At 46.7% G+C, this 16,972-nt stretch overlaps 1 protein-coding gene across 1 annotated transcript in view; it reads left to right on the forward strand.

Annotated features, from left to right (window-relative positions):
- The window catches only part of LY86 (lymphocyte antigen 86), a 65,312-nt gene extending 48,570 nt beyond the window's left edge, over window positions 1-16,742 (forward strand). The window contains exons 4-5 of the mRNA XM_003363798.5: window positions 11,892-11,944; window positions 15,842-16,742. Of these exons, the coding sequence (XP_003363846.1) occupies window positions 11,892-11,944; window positions 15,842-15,925 (137 nt within the window). The 3' untranslated portion in view covers window positions 15,926-16,742. The remainder of the gene's footprint in view (window positions 1-11,891; window positions 11,945-15,841) is intronic.
- The last annotated feature ends 230 nt before the right edge of the window (window positions 16,743-16,972 follow it).

Here is a 16,972-nt window from a genome sequence, read left to right on the forward strand (position 1 = left end):
AGGCAAGTGCTCCCTAGCAGAAGCCCCTCCATTAATCTACGCCATCCACCTGACGACCTCTATAAAGCACACCCACAGCGTGCACCCCTGCTGTGGCCCTCGCCATTCAGCTGTTTTGCATTCACTGCACACATAGCAGCAAATGTGAGCCCCAGGAATGCAGGCATTGATTTCTGCTATAAGAGGAGGGGACCGGGGAACAAGCAGCTTTATCTGAGACCTCAATTTTAAAATATGTCTTCTCTGGGCTATCACTTCTGCCCTATCTGTTTGCTTGCGTTTGATTTCTGGGCCATTTTAGACCACCTGCGCCTACAAGCTCCCTTGCTTCAGGCTTTCTGCTCCGTTGGTCCCTGCCCTTCATTCTCTATCTCTCCGAAACCCAGCTTCTGGTCCTGTCCTTCATCAACCACTATTAACAGCCCAGGGGACAAAGTGGCTTCGATGGGAACTCGCGTGTCTTGGTTCTACTTCCCATGGATAAATCAATAGACCTGTGGTGGGGATTAATGGTTCTCTGCCACCTGGGAAATTGCACAGTTTCTCTTGCCATCATCATCCCCACTGTCATTTTGTAGCTGGAGGCAGCATGCTACCAAAATCAATGTTATTCTCCAAGAACTGTCTGCTGCCTGCCTCGCCACACTGAAGTGCTGCATTGGAGACCAGGGGGCTTAGCCCAGTCCAGTGGTTCTCAAACTCCAGCACGCGTCCGCATCACCTGGAGGACTTGCTCAGCCACAGATTGTTGGACCCGCCCCCGGTTTCTGATTCGGTAGATGCAGAGAGGAGCCTGAAAAATGTGCATTCCTTACAAGTCCCCAGGTGAGGTTGATGATGCTGGTCCAGGGACCGCACTTTGAGAAGAACTAGCCTAATGATGGATAAGCACAGGGTTGGAGGCTAGACCTAAACAGAGCTGAACCTTTACCAGTTGTGGTTATGTGACTTCAGGCAAATTACTCAATCTCTCTGAGCCTCAATTTCCTCATCTGTACAATAAGGAAAATACTGGCAACCTCATGGGATTGTTATAAGGATATTATTATATATTACATATTATAAAGATTGTTATAAGGATAAAACAGGATAACATATGCAAAGCCCTTAGAACAGAGTTTGGCACACAGGAAGCACTCAATAAGTGATAAATGGTAGCTACTTTATGCAGCTGACTAGGGATTTCTTGAGCAAGGGCTCTGAGCCCCTGAAGTCATCAATCTGAGCGGAAGTCTGCGTTTTATTCTGAAGGCCTGGAGAGGCAGTAGAGCCTTTAGGCTTAGAAGTTTACGACCTTTTTCCTCAGAGGTGGCAGGAACGTGCCTCTGGTCCAAGCTGTGTTTTCTCGGGTGGCTGGCAACCCGGAGTCTCCATGGCCCCCTTGCTCATTTGGAGATAGCCCGTTCGTTAGCATTTCTCATGGAATTGGAAATTTGAAGCACCATCTCTTCAGCCTACAGCCTTTCTTCTCCTCATGTTTTATTCTTTGTCTGCATGCTTCAAGCAGCTGTGGATTTCCTGTGTGTGATTCCTGGGCAGCCACCGCTGCTGCAAATTCATGGAAAATCAACAAAAACAGTCGTTTATTATTGCATTAGCAGAAAACTTCCACTCTTGAACTGCAAAATATAGAAGTGGAAACAATGATCACAGTAGAGAGAACACCAGAAATGACCAAGCAAAACACGACTTCTTCTTGCTAAAAAAAAAAAAAAAAAAAAAGGAAAAGAAAGGAAACATTGTTGCCTATTAAGGAATCTTAAACCCTGGGGAGGTTTCCCTCTATCCTCAATTCAAACCCATTCGTAAATGAGCCAATAACATGTTGAAACTGTCCTTTAACATCAGTCAATTCTTTATTTTAGTTGAGCCCAGCATATTGAGACTAATGATGACCTAGGACCAAAGCATTTCTGGTGTTCTAAGACAATACAAGCTCCTTTACAAATTCTCTGCCTGTTATGGAATTTCATAAATCTGGCTCAATGACTCACACACTTTCGTGTAATAATCATTTAGGAAGCTAATTGAGAAGGCGACTCCCAGCTCCCATATACTACTCCAAAACTTTGATCCCAGGAGTTGCTGGTATTTGCATTTCAACAGAAATCCTGAGAGCTCTGATGTGCATGGACCCCAGGGACCCGCAATCTGAGAAAGGCCACCCCCTGCGATGACTATTTCTCTTTCCTGCATCTGCCCCAGGTTTCTGGAGCTCAGTTTCTTCCCTTCTCTTTTCTCCCATCACCATCTTCCTCATTTCCGTTTCTGGGAATCAGCCCACCAATTCGCAAGTTGTATTTTGAGGGTTATAATAAGTGTTTATCCACAGCAATCCAGAAATAGGTTGGTGGGAAAAGAACCTTAAACTTTCTTTTCCTTCCTTTTGCCAGAAGTTGTGTATGTCTAGGACGGAAGCTGAGCAGCAAAGACAAAACGGTCTCGCAGGAGGAATACAGTTGGAAGCAAATGATTCACCTGCTGGGCCTCCATTCCTCATCCATGACTGCGTAATTAGCATATGTGGCTATTGCGCACCAGACATGTGGCCAGTTCAAAGTGAGGTGTGCTCTAAGTGCAGAATACACGCTGAATTTTGAAGACTGTGCAAAAAAATAGTATGAAAAAATTTTTAAGTATCTCATTAATACTTTTTATATTGGTCACACATTGAAATTGTAATGTTTTTAATATTTGGCTTAAAATATATTATTAATTTCACTCATTTCTTTTTCGTTTTTTTCAAATGTGGCTACAAGAAAATTTTACATATATGTGGCTCACGTCGTATTTCTATTAGACAGTGCTGACGTAAAGCTGCACTATCCTATAGGGTAGCCAGTAGTCACCTGTGGCTATTTAAAACACTTACATTATACTGAAAATTCAGTTCATCAGTCACCCTAGCCGCATTTCAAGTTCTTAATAGCCACATGTGGCCAGCAGCTGCCATATTGATGATGCAGATAAAGAACATTCCCATCTTTGCAGAATGTTCTATTCGACAACACTGACCTAGTAGTTTCTATATTACTCTCAAATTTTTTTAACCATCTGTCCTGAGTTCAGCTGTACAAATTTAAGTTGGAAATTTCACTCTCTAGCCCCAGTCCCTTTCTTTTGCTGAAATCTTAGATTATGCTGGTGTCGTGGTTCTGAAGGGCCTTTGTTGGGAGCCAACGAACCACCACTCTTGGCCCTTTTGAGATCCACCACTTCGAGCCTCCTCTCTTGATCCAAGACCTCTGTATTAGTTCCCTCCTGCTGCTGTAACAACTTACCACAGACGCAGTAACTTGCAACACAAATTTGTTCTCCTACGTTCTGGATGTCAGAAGTCTAAAGTCAAAGCATCAGTAGGGCTGTGTTCCTTCCAGAGGCTTTGGGGAGAATCTGTTCCCTTGACTTTTTCAGTTTGTAGAGGCTGCTGGCATTCCTTGGCTTGTAGCTGCATCACTTCACTCTGCTTTCATCCTCATATCATCTTATCCTCCTTTTGATCTCCTGCCTCCTCTTATAAGGACCCTTGTGATTATTTTGGCCTCATCCAGATAATCCAGGGTTATCTCCTCATTTCAAAAGCCATAACGTGATCACGCCTGCAAAGTTCCTTTTGCCAAGTAAGTTAATGTATTCACAGGTTCCGGGGACTACAACATGGACATCATTTGAGGGGGGTGGGGTGGAGCCTTACTAGCCTGCACAACCCCCAAATGGAAAACCGATACACCTTACCTGACAGCTACATACCAGGCAAAGAAGTCAAACAATTGTGCATAATCCAAGGAAAATTCAAACTCTGCATTTCAATGAAAACGCCCTCACAAAGTAAAATAGTTCTGAGAATGTCACTGATAACACCCTCGCTCATGTACCTGAGACGAGATACAAGTGCTTCTGTTAGGAGATCACACTACCGCTCAGAAAAGGTTTGTCTGTTGGGCGATTATCACCCTTTCCTAGACCCTTAAAGCTCCCACCTGCCATGTGCCCTACTAGAGGAGAAACTATTTGGCTAAAAGTCAGTGACATGACCCATTCCTGATAGAGAAAGAAGGTAAGACAGCAATGGGTTCTTGATAGAAGTTTGTCACTGGGAGGAAGCCAGCGTACTACTAGGAAGACAAGAGCAGGGATAGCAAGCAAATCTCTGAATTGCTGGAGAGCTGTAAGGAGCGGGACCATGAACAAATAAGCCGTGGAAAGAGTCTCAATGAATAATTTTAGAAATGATCCATTCCAAGTACATAGTTGTACTATGTACCTGAATATTTTGAATATTTACAAAGTTGTGCTATCTACTTGAATACTTTGAATATTTACAACTTGACTATTTTCAAGTTGTAAATAACATTAAGTTTCTCTAGTAGCGAAAGGCCCTGAGGAAGACCCACCAGCCTGCCTGAACGGACAGGGGAAGACATCAAATTCACCAGCAGAGGTAAAGCTACGAGAATTCGTGTAGTTCTCCAAACTCTAGTTGGACAGTTATGAGCTCCCAAGTACAGTTGTGATTCTGAAAAAGACGGCAGCAAGGATCCCAGAACACACTGACCTACGTTCACCCGGAGCATCCAAATGCCATGGAAATAAAAATGAACCTGTTCTAACTGCTGAGCTCCCAGTAGCAACAGAAATAATCCTCCCAATAAAGGGTCATCTGACACACCGAGGGATCCCAAAGTTTGCAAATCCAGTTTATTAAAGCATACTTTATTTATTGTAGGTTCCACCACATGGGTCCACTGTTTAGTGACAGTAAAATCCATCCAACGGAATAAAGAAAGCAGAAACCGAGAGGCTTGCTGGGCACCTCTCCCCTCCTTCCTCTGCTCCCTCTTTTCTCAAGCTTGCTGGCTCCCTCATGGCCACCCACCTGCACACCTGTGGTCTTCACCTCCTTGTCTGTCTTTCTCAGCCCCTGTCTTCTCCCAAAGCGTGAGGCTCAGAGCCTTCACAGGGATAATCCAGGGCATCCATGCTCCCTCCTGCTATTTGGCACAAGAGTCAGAGAACAGGTTCCAGTGTGTTCAGGTTTAGCTTCTAGGCTGGGGGGCTCCATCATCAGAAACAGGTCCGAGTATATCCACAGCAGGTTTCCAGCTCATATGTGGCCTTTGTACAAATTAGGAAAACATGCACCTTCTGCCAGGAAGCACTCTTAGCTCGGGGTCCCCCCAGCAAAGCCAGAGACAAGGACTTGGATGCGGGTAGTCTACTAGGAAGCAATGCCAGGAAGCAGGCATGAGAAAGGAGAAAGAGGGACTCAGGGCAGGAGGAAAAGCCAGGAAGTGATGTATTAGGGAGCTGATTACCAGTGTGGAAAACTGGGCCGCGGCACCACTGGGACCCCTGGGAAACTGTAGTATATGTGTCAGAATTGTCCCTCTGAGAGTCAGAAGGCTGCAGCTTCTGTCCCCGGATTCCAAGTCCTTCTGGGTTGAGGGCTTCCTCCAGGGGATAACATCCCTGCACTTCCCAGTTGTCCTTCATGGGTCTCCGTGCAGCAGCAAGTATGGAGAGGTGCCAGGCCCTTGACCCGGGAGGATGTCGGAGAACATGGCTGATGCCCACCATGGCTGCCGTGTTTTCACAGCCAGCTAGGGGATGTGATGCAGGACACGAGGAGTATCTGCGGATGGGACCAGCCCAGCCTCGGGCTGCATGGCCTGACCTAGTGGGGCAGGAGCTGGATTTCTGCTCCTACTCACCCCTTTGGCCAGGCCAGTCTGCACAGCTGTATGTGGTGTGGCACAAGGTCACCTCTGAGATAGTACAGGCATGCCTACCCCACTGAAGTCCTCTGGAGGCCCCCCCTTAGGAGAGACATGATTGCAGAGGCTGTAGGGATTTACAGGAAAAATGGCCAGGAGATGGAGAAACTGACAAATTAGGATGCATGAAAAAAATACAATAAAAAATGAAAACCAGGGCTGGGCTAAGCCTGGAGCTTCCTACCTTCAGGCTTCGGCTATCTGCCACTTTCAGGTCTCTTTAGGAAACCACCCCAAGGCAGGGAGGGGGATGAAGACTGTGTTTCGAGCTCACTTCAGGGAAGTCATGCACTTCTTCACACTCCAGAGACAAGGCTCTTGGTCTGCCTGGAACATTCTCCCTCCCCCCTCCTCACTGTGTGAGGGCTGCCCACAGGAGCTGTTGTAAGGGGGCCTTCCCAGAACCCCAGCTCCCCCACTCACTGGCGGTCAAGGGCAGGGCTGTGGCCTCCTAGTTCGACAGTGCCCCCGAGGGCCCCCCTGCTGGACCCAGAAGGCAGGGAAGAGGCTCAAAATGCTGATTACATGAATAAATGATATATTTTTTAAATCCTCGTTCTGAATATACTTATTGGCCTGTTTATGATAAATTGTAACTCTATTTTTACACTGTCAAGCACCCTTATAATGCTTAAATATTGATGACATTTTTGTAATAAATTTGGAAGACTGGAGAGAATTCCAAAAAGATACTAGCAAGGGTTAGAAAATGGCGGGAATGCTGCCTAACAGAATCCAGGCATCAGCAAGCACTTTATCTGCGCTGGTCACTGAGAACAAGAGGCCTTAGAGCACACACAGCCCCGAGTCCCATTTCATTCTAACCCAAAGCCGCTCGGGACCTTTTATTTGTAGAATTTAAAAATCAATTTCCTCTCTAAAAAGATACTACGTGCCAAACACACAAAAATCTGGGTCAAAAAAAAAAAAAGAGCCAATTTGCAGAAATGACTTCATATGCTCAGAACCAGGGAGGTGAATTTCTTTAATCCACTGCACGTTAAAAACCGGTAAAGATTTCAAACGCAGGAGAGGAAGAAGTGGAGACAAATATACTGGGGCTCTTTTTATAGAGCTGGAGTGTGAGAATGTTAATTAAAGGAATCTCAGAATCAGAGAGGATCTGAGAAGGGAAGGAGCGAGAATTTAATTTTAGGTGTTGTTTTATCAGGTTAAAAAAAAAAAAAAAAAGACAGTTTCATGAGTTACTTGCAGCAATTCTTAGGAACTTCATGGGGCCCCAGAAAAGCTCCAGTTGAAACTATAAAGTGTAAGAGGCCAATTTAATGACAATCTCTCACCTCACTCAAGAACCTATTATTAGTGAAGAGCACAAATTAGCAAATCTCAGAGCATTAAATGAGCATAACAAAACGTTACATATCATTCAAATAGCATTCCTCAAAAAGCCATAATCATCCTTTTTAAAGACACAAGTTAACAAAAAAGGCATGGACAGAACTTAGCAGGGGTGCACACTGGCTCAGCAAAAAGGTCCCCAAACCTAGACTCAGCGCGCCCCTCAGCATCCGCCAAGCAAGTCTGCATTACGTTACTCCTCTTACATCCAGAATAATAACACAACTAGTAACTACTGTTTCCATCCTCACTGGGGACCCCATTCTGCTCAATGAGTTTACATAGAAGTTCTCTTGTTCTCTTAATGCCCTGCGGGAGAGGCATTCCTATTTCTGTTTTGCAAGTGCAGAAGCTGGCTCTCAGGATGGTTAAGCATTGTCTGCAAAGAGTTAGTGAGCAGGAGAGCTGGGTCCCAAACCCAAGCCAGCTTCCTAGGTCAAGTCGTTTGCACTACACCACCTTAGAACAACATGTGAAAGCATAAAGCGAATAATAAAACGTGTCCGAGGGAACCCAACCAGACCAGACATGGACGGCACACTCAGTCCCCATCCTTGGACTCTGCTTCAGAGCCATGCTGTGTCCCATACCCTGATGGCCAGCATGAGTGATTTTGACTGGTTCATGCCCATAGCAGTCACAGTCCTTGAGTTGCCAGTGGCAGAAACCTATTCCAGCCAACAAAAGCTAAGAGACTTTCTGGAACAGCTATCTAGAAGTGACAGAATCAGTGAGAAGACTGCAAGCCAGGCGGAAAGTAGGTAGCTCCAGAGACTGGTGAGTTGAAATGAAACAAACCATCTCTGCCAGAACAGACTGGTCCTGGGTCTCCTTGTCACTGCTTAGATTGTTCTGGATTGAGTCAGAGAGTATCCACTAGGGAAGAGAGAATTTGCTAAAAAGAAATCATGCACTGGTAGCTGGGCCACTCTGTTGTACATGGATTATGACATGAATGGTATGCCCTTGGGTTGTACAACACACCAGCTCTACAACTGAATTCCAGGCAGCCCCTCTGAACCATCTGCACTTGCTAGATACACCACCCACTCACACTGCTCACTCCCCACACAATTAACTTTCTGGATAGCTAGTTATTCTACCTTCTTCAGTTGCACTGGAAGATTCTTAAGGATAGACTCCAGAACACCAACATCTCTATTTCTAAGTACCACATCATAATCATACAGAACAGTAGTTTCCAATAAAACTCTTGCTTATATCCACAACCAAATATATATTTCCTTTTAAAAATGAATGGATCAGTACATGTAGTGAAACGAAATGGGAATGTTGTCCATCTGGCATCCACCATGCTCGCATGTTACCCTTGGAAGGTACGAGGAATTGACCATGTTCAGGAGGGACAGATATGTTGAGGACACGGGCACTTAACAGAAGCCAAGGCTACAGAAGGAACGGGTCTCCTGGTAGAAGTTCAGGTCTCAGATACCCCGGGGAGGGCTTTGAAAAGGAGGATTATCCTCATGCCTAACACCATCCATGAACCAATAAGTATTTATTCACCTCCAGCCTCCTCCACCATCCCTTCACTCCCATCACCTGATTGGCTGCTCTGAATGGCTCATTCCCTAATCCACTCTCTTGTGTCAGTACATCCCAGGCCCAGACCCTTCCAGCAGGTAGAGGATTACAATAGCAGGAATAAGACTGACGTTAGCTGGCTCTGGTTCTGCTCCTTCAATAACCTCATTCAATAACTACATATTGCTGTGTGTTAGACTCTATGCAGTGTACTGGGAGCTGTGCAAACAAGATGACACAGAAACCCAGGCTAGTGAAGGAAGCAGCCCTGTAAACAAATGATTCCAAATTCTGGGTGGTCACTGATTCAAATGCTTCACGTAATATTCTTGTCTACTCTTGTATCCAGCACCTAGTGTAATACCTGACCTATGTGAGATGGATGCTCAGTAGTGTGGATTTGTGAACGCATATATTAATGGCAAACACTTACTGAGTGCTTAGTATGTGCCAGGGGCTGTTATAAGGGTTTTACATATATTATGTCATTCGATGCTCACAACTCTGTGAGGTGGATAGTATCATCACCCCACTTCCTGATACGGAAACTGAAGCATGGAAAGGTTATGTACCTTACCCACTCTGTGCTCTTAGCCATTCTGCCTATCATAATGCTAAGCGCACAGTGCTGGGGATTCACAGAGGAGGAAGTCACTATCTGAGGAGCTGGGCAAGGTTTCAATCTTCAGTATTGACGTGGATGGCCCACCTCGCACTGTGATGTCTCAGCAACTTGACCTCTGTACTTTCAACAACTATTTCCATCATCCCACCTCGACCGCTGTCTCCCACGTCAATCCTGCATTTTGTCATCAACAGTGAATGCACCACTTCTGAAATCTCAATATCAAGCCTCTGCCCTCTGGCTTCACCATATCCATCCAGCTCACCTATTCTGGGACCTTAATTACAATAATGGGAACTCCATTTAACCAATTCCACCACTGTTTTCACTATCAACCAACCCCTCCTGCCTTCCTTTTCTTCCTTACCCTCCTTAGATTCCACGGTCTATTACTGTAAGCTTTCCCCTGTATCTATTCCCAACAGCCTGGCCTTTCTCTCCTCGTCACTCTTGTCCAGCGAAACTCCAACCTAACCATCTACCCTCTCCATTCTTGCATCAGAGCTACTGAATGATGCTGAGGAAATATACCTCTGGAAGGATTGAAGTATCTTTTAATTCATGGCCACAAACCTTAAAAAAAGTATTCAACATTGCCTAGCAATCCTATTGTTTTTCAAGTAAATTTCTTCCCCACCGTCCATGATGACTATTGTATACCATCTTCTTGCTCCTTGATGCGCCACAGCCCTCACTCTCCCTTTCCTCCACCTCTTTGACTATGACCTTAACAGCAGAAATCAGACAGGAGCCCAGGCAAACCCTTCCCCTGCCGCCTTCTTAAACACTTCATTTCTCCAGTTATTCCATCTCTTCTGCATCTTCAATCTCTCTCTTTCTACAAGGTCATTCTCTTCAAATGACAAATATCATATAGTATCTCCCATTTTAAAGAAGCAAATCACTCTTAACCCCACACCCTCCTCCAGTTATTCTTCTTTTTTTCTGCTTCTCTCTAGAGCAAAACTTTTTTACTTCCTCACCTCCATATCACTCTTCAACTCACCCCATTTGGGCATTTGTTCTCACTTCTCCAGTGTTTTTGTGAAGGCCAGTAACTGACATCCATGTTGCCAAATCCACTGCACATTTCTGTCCTTATCTTATGCTGACTCTCAGCAGCTTTCAACACAGACGATCATACCCTCCTTTTTGAAAAGCGTTCGTCTCCTGGCTTCTTTGATCCCACCCTCTCTGTTTACCCTGCACTTCATGGCCATTCCTTGTTAGTCTTCCTTTTGCTCTTCTTCTCTACCCAACTGAATGCTGGAGGGCCTCAGGAGTGGTCCTGGCCCTTTCTGCTTCTCTATCTATTAATTCTATCTTTCCAGGGGAGGTCTCATCCTGTCCCATGGCTTTATCACTGTCTACATGTTATTGACTCAAATATTCAAGGCTCTATCCCTGACCTCTTCCCCGAAATTCCAGATCCATGTATCCAACTGCTTTCAAGGACCCTTAACAACCACCCCCCAGATATAGAGCTCTTTAGTCACTCACACACACACACACACACACACACTTAAACTCCTTCCTCCCCAGGCTCCCCCATCTCAGTAAATGGCACTCCCATCTACCCAGGTGCTCAAGCGAAAACCTTGCCTTGCCCTCACTCTGCACATGCAGCTCATTGGTAAGTCCTGTCTCCCAATACAATCATGATTTCATTTGTTTTGCTCTGTCTCCACCACCACCGTGCTCACCAACCCAGCACTAGCCTTGCCCCTGAAGAGCCTCCAGTCTAGCCCTCTCCACACAGCAGAATGATCCCTTCAAAACACAAATTAGGCATTTTCACTTGACTGTTTACTACCTTCCTCCTTACTATGTCCTCAAGATCCTGAAATACCTCTCCTCCCAACCTCCTGCCTCATCTCAACATGGGCTCTTTTGCTTGCTACGCTTCGGCACACGGGTCCCCCTTCTGTCCTCCCAGCTTCCCAAATTCTTCCCCATATCAGGGCATTTGTCCTTATTCTGGTGCCCTGAAGTGCTTTTCTCCCAGCTCTTTTGGTGGTTGCCTCATCTTCCTCCCTCAGTCAGGGCTTAGCTCAAACATCATCTCCTTAGAGATGTCTTCCCTGATGCCATCCTATCAAACACGGCATCTCCCAATTCATCCTTTTAGCAAATATTTACTGAGTGCTTCCCACACATTATTGTTAGTGCTTTACATTTTTATTTCTCACAGCTCCATGAAGTGGGCATTGTTATTGTCAATATTATACTCATCTTAAAAGCCAGGAAACTGAGCCCAAAGAGACCATGATTATCCAAGGTCAAACAGTGGAGGTGGTCTCAGGATTTAACCCTGAGCAGCCTGACTCCAGACTGGCCTCTTATCCATGCCACTGTCTGCCTATCTCCCGTTACCTGCATGTCTCCTTCTAGCACTTTTGCAATCTAGGTACTGTCTTGTTTAGTTATTTACAAGCTTTCAGCCTCCTCATTAGAATATAAGCAATGTTTGGACAGAGACCTTTTCTCATCGCTGGATTCCCTAGGGCACGGTGAGCCGCATCATATGAGCGAACCATTTTTGTTTCCAATGATTATAAAACATGATCCATGTTTTCTGTGTTTTTCAGAGCAGATTTATTATGCCGGCCCTGTCAATAATCCTGGATTTGAAATCCCTCCGGTAAGGTTTTGGTTTTCTGTTTTGTTTTGTTGCTTAACTATTGTATTAAGCAGATTCTTGAAGAAGGAGAAGGAGCGAAGGAGGGGGGAGAGGAGGAGAGAAGGAAGGAGGAAGGGAGGAGGAGGGGATTAAACAGTTTAGAACTTTTCACAGGCCGTCACTAAGAAAACCTTTTCTCAGTACGGCTGCCACCTCCTAGTGGGCACTTACAAATGCCTAACACCCTGGTTTTGCCATTTTGGAATCCAACACTTTCCATCCTGTGGACCGTGGACCGCTGGGGATCCTCTGGGCAGACACCCCACTGAGAGGCACACCCGGCATCCAGTTCTGCGGGATGGCCGTGTCTGCAGGGACTTCATGTGGCCCGAGCAGCTGGGGTGTGGGGGGCAGCCACAGGCCTGTGTCATTAGCACTCGGTAAAGCTGGCTGTTCCACAACCAGGAAGCCTTAACGGTCAGGCCCCATGTCCCCGTCCTTACGTAATTATTCATGGGCTGCCAGCAAGTAAATAAAATGTCCACGTCCTGAGCCTTCACTGGTGAGCCTCTCAGCTAAGGGTAGAATTTTCTGCTAGTTCCTTTTTACTCAAAATAATGCTTTATAAAGTGGCTGAATTCAAGCAGCTCTGACATAAGCAATAAATTTTCAACATGCTGCTCCTGCGAGAATCTCATGGAACAATATGAAAAGAATCACTAAAATTAATCATTTTAATTTTTTAGGTTTTCAACTTCATCCCTTCAGTCTTCCAAAACCTGTAAATGACTCTAGAAAAGGATCTCTTTCTCCATAAAGGGTCTCTTGAACTTAGTTTCGTTTCTCTTGTATGTTTCCTTTCCGCCCAGCCTCTAGACTCCTAGGTTCAAAGCCGTCTTGGCTCTAGACCATTTCACACCTTCACTAACTGTTGCTCCAGCAGCCAGGAAGTTTCCAGCCTTCCCTGCCTCCTCAGGGGTTCTTCTCCAGAGTTTTCTCCTCAGGCCTTTCAGTATAACAGCAGAGTTCTGCAAACTCTCTTCACTTCTAGGATGTGGGATCTAAATTCTCCAGTGTTTTTTCTTTAAATCTTTCCTATTTGGATTCTTTTTCCTTCCCCATTTTCCTTCTGACCTTCTCACTGAAGATTGACTTAATGTTTGCAAACAATTGATTTCCATGTTGCATTATGGGCTTTTTTAAAAAACCAGTTCCCCTTAGCAATAGCTATGAAACAGAGGGGCAAAGAACTTCTTGAAGTCATAGAATCACTCAGAAAGAAAATTTACCAGAGATGTAAAAAGCTTTATTGCAATCACCCAGGCTGCGTAGGTGAGTGCCCTACCTACATTCTTTGACCAACAACAGTGCTCAGTGATGTTAGCCAACGTGAGGGCAAAGACAGTGGTCAGGTCTCCTGGCCCTTGGCCTGGTTGTTCAGCATCCATAGAGTCTCTGTGCCTGGTCCTCCTACCTCTTCCGCACCTGATGCCTAGGCATGGGAAACAGAAACCTAGCTCTGACCCTGCCCCAGCCTACTGACACCTGGCCAGATATGACAGGGAACATAACCCAAGGGGGACAGATGCAACCTATCACATATGCTGCCGAGGCATCTGGAGGCCTTAATCCCAACATGGGTCCCACACTGGCCAAGGACCAGCTCAGCCAGCCCAGGCTTCCCTGGCTGACAGCCAGCCAGCAAGGCTCAGAGACTTTGCTTCCTAATATGGGATGGAGACACAGTGTGAAGCCTTTTGATTTTAAAAGTCCTCCCCCAGATCCCCTCCTCCCACCAAATCCCCCAGAGATGGGCTCTGTGCTAATTCCATTCCTGCTTGGCTGAAAACTTTTCCACTCAGCAGTCAATCTTCAGTGTCTTGGTATTATTTTCTTTTTAACATAGCCAGTCCCTTGGCCCAGACTGAAGTCTTGCCTGCTGCCCTGCATCTGTCTGTGATGCTGTTTTCTGAATTAGAATTTAGAGAGCCATGGGCTTCCAAAGCACATGGATAACAACTTGTAGGTACAGCCTGAACTGTCTAAGTGCCAAGGATACAACCACAAATTCCTAACACGCTAATTCAGTGCTCTCCTCAGCAGCAGAAAGGCTGCTGCTCTCTGTCCATTGTCCCTACTCTGCCCCTCCTGTCCTTCCAGCATGTTCCTCCACTCACCTATACACTGGCACAGTTGCCTAAATACCCTCGCCTCTTAAACCAGAGTACATACATCTTGTAATTCATATTCTAGAACCCTTTCCTTCAAATACTACATCTTTTCTTAGGTTTATAACACAATAATGAAAAATTCATTTGGTTTTCAATAATTTTGTAGGGGGTGTGCTTAAATACACAAGGACAATTAAAAGAAAAGTAGATGATGATGATGTTGATGATTAAACACAATCAGAAGCAAATTTGAGCTGGTCTTTACTCATAATAAATTCTCTAACTTGTACACTGCTTTGGTTAAATTCCTAACACTGCTTCTGAAACCACATCTGCTCCATATTCAAGCAGACTCCTGGGAGCCTATTCTGTCACCGAATCCTCCAGTTGAATGGTGCCCTAGGTCACCCGCCTCAGTCCTCCCACCTAGAGCGGAGCCTGGCTCTCTGGAATACAGTTTTCAGTGCTGGGGAAGCTGCTCGCTTCCGGGCCTCTGCTAACTGCTGGAAAGTTGTTCTCTTCTAACAAAAACTGCCTCTCATGTAACTTCTATCCAGTAGTCTGACTTATTCCTTCCCTCCAGTTTATACAGATTAAGCCCCTTTTCTTCTTCAGGTGACAGGCACATCGAAGAGGGGCCAGGAGTCTCCTGTGCATTCTTCCCTCTTGGGCCCTTTGCCCTCCTTACCACTACCCCGCCGCAGAGCTCCTCTTCTGCAGATGGTCAGTCTACAGAAGCATTTCCAGTGAGTGGTGTGTGGGGCTGGGCGGGCCTTCAGCAGTGAGCAAGACAGATGTGGCTGAACTCTGGTTCTTTCTGCAATTCCACAAACAGCCTGGCCAGCAGCTGCTACCTCAGACAAAGGGAGTCCTCTGTGGAGTGTTGTTGCCAGAAAGGAACCCTAAAAAGCAGCTATACTTTTTCTGATGGAGTATTTTGATTTCATGAAGTTGAATTTTGCTCCCCCAGCAGTTTTCTTCATCTCAGCAAATGACGCTTTATCCTCCGGTTGCTCAGGCCAGAATCCTTGGAGTCACCCTTAACCCCCTCTTTCTCTCCCACCCACATGGGTTTCCTCAGCAAATCAGATCGGCTCTTCTTTCAAAATCTATCCAGAATCCAAGCCCCTCTCCCCATCTCTACCGTCTGCTCCGAATCATCACCCTCTCTCACCTGCCTGTTACAATCACCTACTTCCTGGTCTTATTGCTTCCCCCGTCTGCTCCTTCTGTCTCTTTTCTACACAGCAGCCAGAGGGATCCTATTAACATGCACCTCAAATCAGGCCACTCCTCTGGGGAAAATGGTCTCCTGACCTGCATCCCTTTCAGAGGAGAAGCCAGCGTCCCCACCATGGCCTGTGAGGGCCATCCCCAACCCCCTCTCCTCTCCTTCCTCTTGTGGTTCTCTCTCTCTGCAGCCCCCTTGGCCTCCTCTCTGTTCCTCAAATGTGGAAGCGCCAGCCCCCAGGGCAGCCTGGCGTGCTCCCATCCACCGCCCTCCCCAACTGCGCTCCCTCGGTGGCATCAGCATGTGACGGAGCATGCATACTTCCTTATTATGGGTGTGGCCTGTCTCTGCCAGCGAGCTGTAAGCTCCACAGGACGGGGCTTGGTTTGTCGGGTTCTGCTTTTCCCGAGGGTCTAGAACCGGACCTGCTCACAGAAGGTGCTCGATAGCTGTTTGTTGAATGGCTGCTGGTTCTGTGGGCCACACACCTTAAGCTTTACCCTGTGTCTCTTTCAGGGAGAATACCAGGTTTTGCTGGAACTGTATAATGAAAAGCATTCCACCGTGGCCTGCGCCAATGCCACCGTCATTTGCTCCTGAGCATTGCGATAGTGCAGCCAGCTCGGTCCCGTGGGGACTCCAAGCTCCTCAAACCGAACCTGCCATGTAAGAACAGTCGACGCCTGAGGGAGCCTCCGCAGCAAGGCTCATCCAGGTGCAGGTGCTGGTTTTAGCCCCAGGCCCAGAGGGCCCCAGACTCCACAGCTGTAAGGAAGCCTTGAAATGACCTGCTTCTGAGGCGCCCCCCGGCCATCACTAAGCAGCCTCGAGGGTCCGTCCTTCTTCTCTAGTGGTTACCTCACAGCAGACCGCAGACCGAGCTGCTTTTCAGCCCTTTAGGAGCCCTCCTCAGTTACCCGGAATAAAGAATGCTGGCCCACAACTGCTCCTCACGGTGTGTTCAAAGAATCATATAGTACAACCCTGCATTATAGTGTAATTTCCTCCAGCACAATGCCAGGTGCTGGCGTAGCGTTAAGTACTGCTAAGATTCAGGGTGATGACGGCCCTGCTACAATCGGAGTGCTGGGGACATGTGCCGTTCCTCGTCCTGGGCAAGCCCCACACCCCTGGATCGCAAGGGCCGAGAAGCTGATGAAGCCTCCTAAAGAGCCGCATCAACATCTCGCTTGCCCACGCCTCATGATCCCGTCATCCTGAGAGCCCGGCTATCCCTGGCCTCCGCATATGGCGGCTTTCATCAATGCGTTCCTGAATTCACTCAGCAAATAACTGCTCAACATCAGTGTCCCAGGCCCTGTGCTCGGCACTTAGGATACTCCAGGGAGAAAACAGATGCTGTCCCTGCCCTCATGGAGCTTGCAGTCCCCTGAAATATTAAAAAACCACATGTCAACCAGGAACACATTCATTGACGTCCAGAAACACCTTCTTCGAGGTCCTCCATAAAAGGACAGTTTGCTTGTCTATGGTCAGAGCCATTTTGGCAGCCCTGTCATCTCCTGTCCCCAGATGGGCAGAATCATAGAGTGGGTTCTGTGGCCCCCTCACCGTCCTGTGTTCTCCTCCCCACCCCTTTCCAGCATCTCTGGGCCCAATGTCTGGCCTTCTTGCTCCTGCTGTGGG

This window comes from Equus caballus, chromosome 20 (genome assembly GCF_041296265.1).
Source record: "Equus caballus isolate H_3958 breed thoroughbred chromosome 20, TB-T2T, whole genome shotgun sequence".
NCBI classification, from domain to species: domain Eukaryota; kingdom Metazoa; phylum Chordata; class Mammalia; order Perissodactyla; family Equidae; genus Equus; species Equus caballus.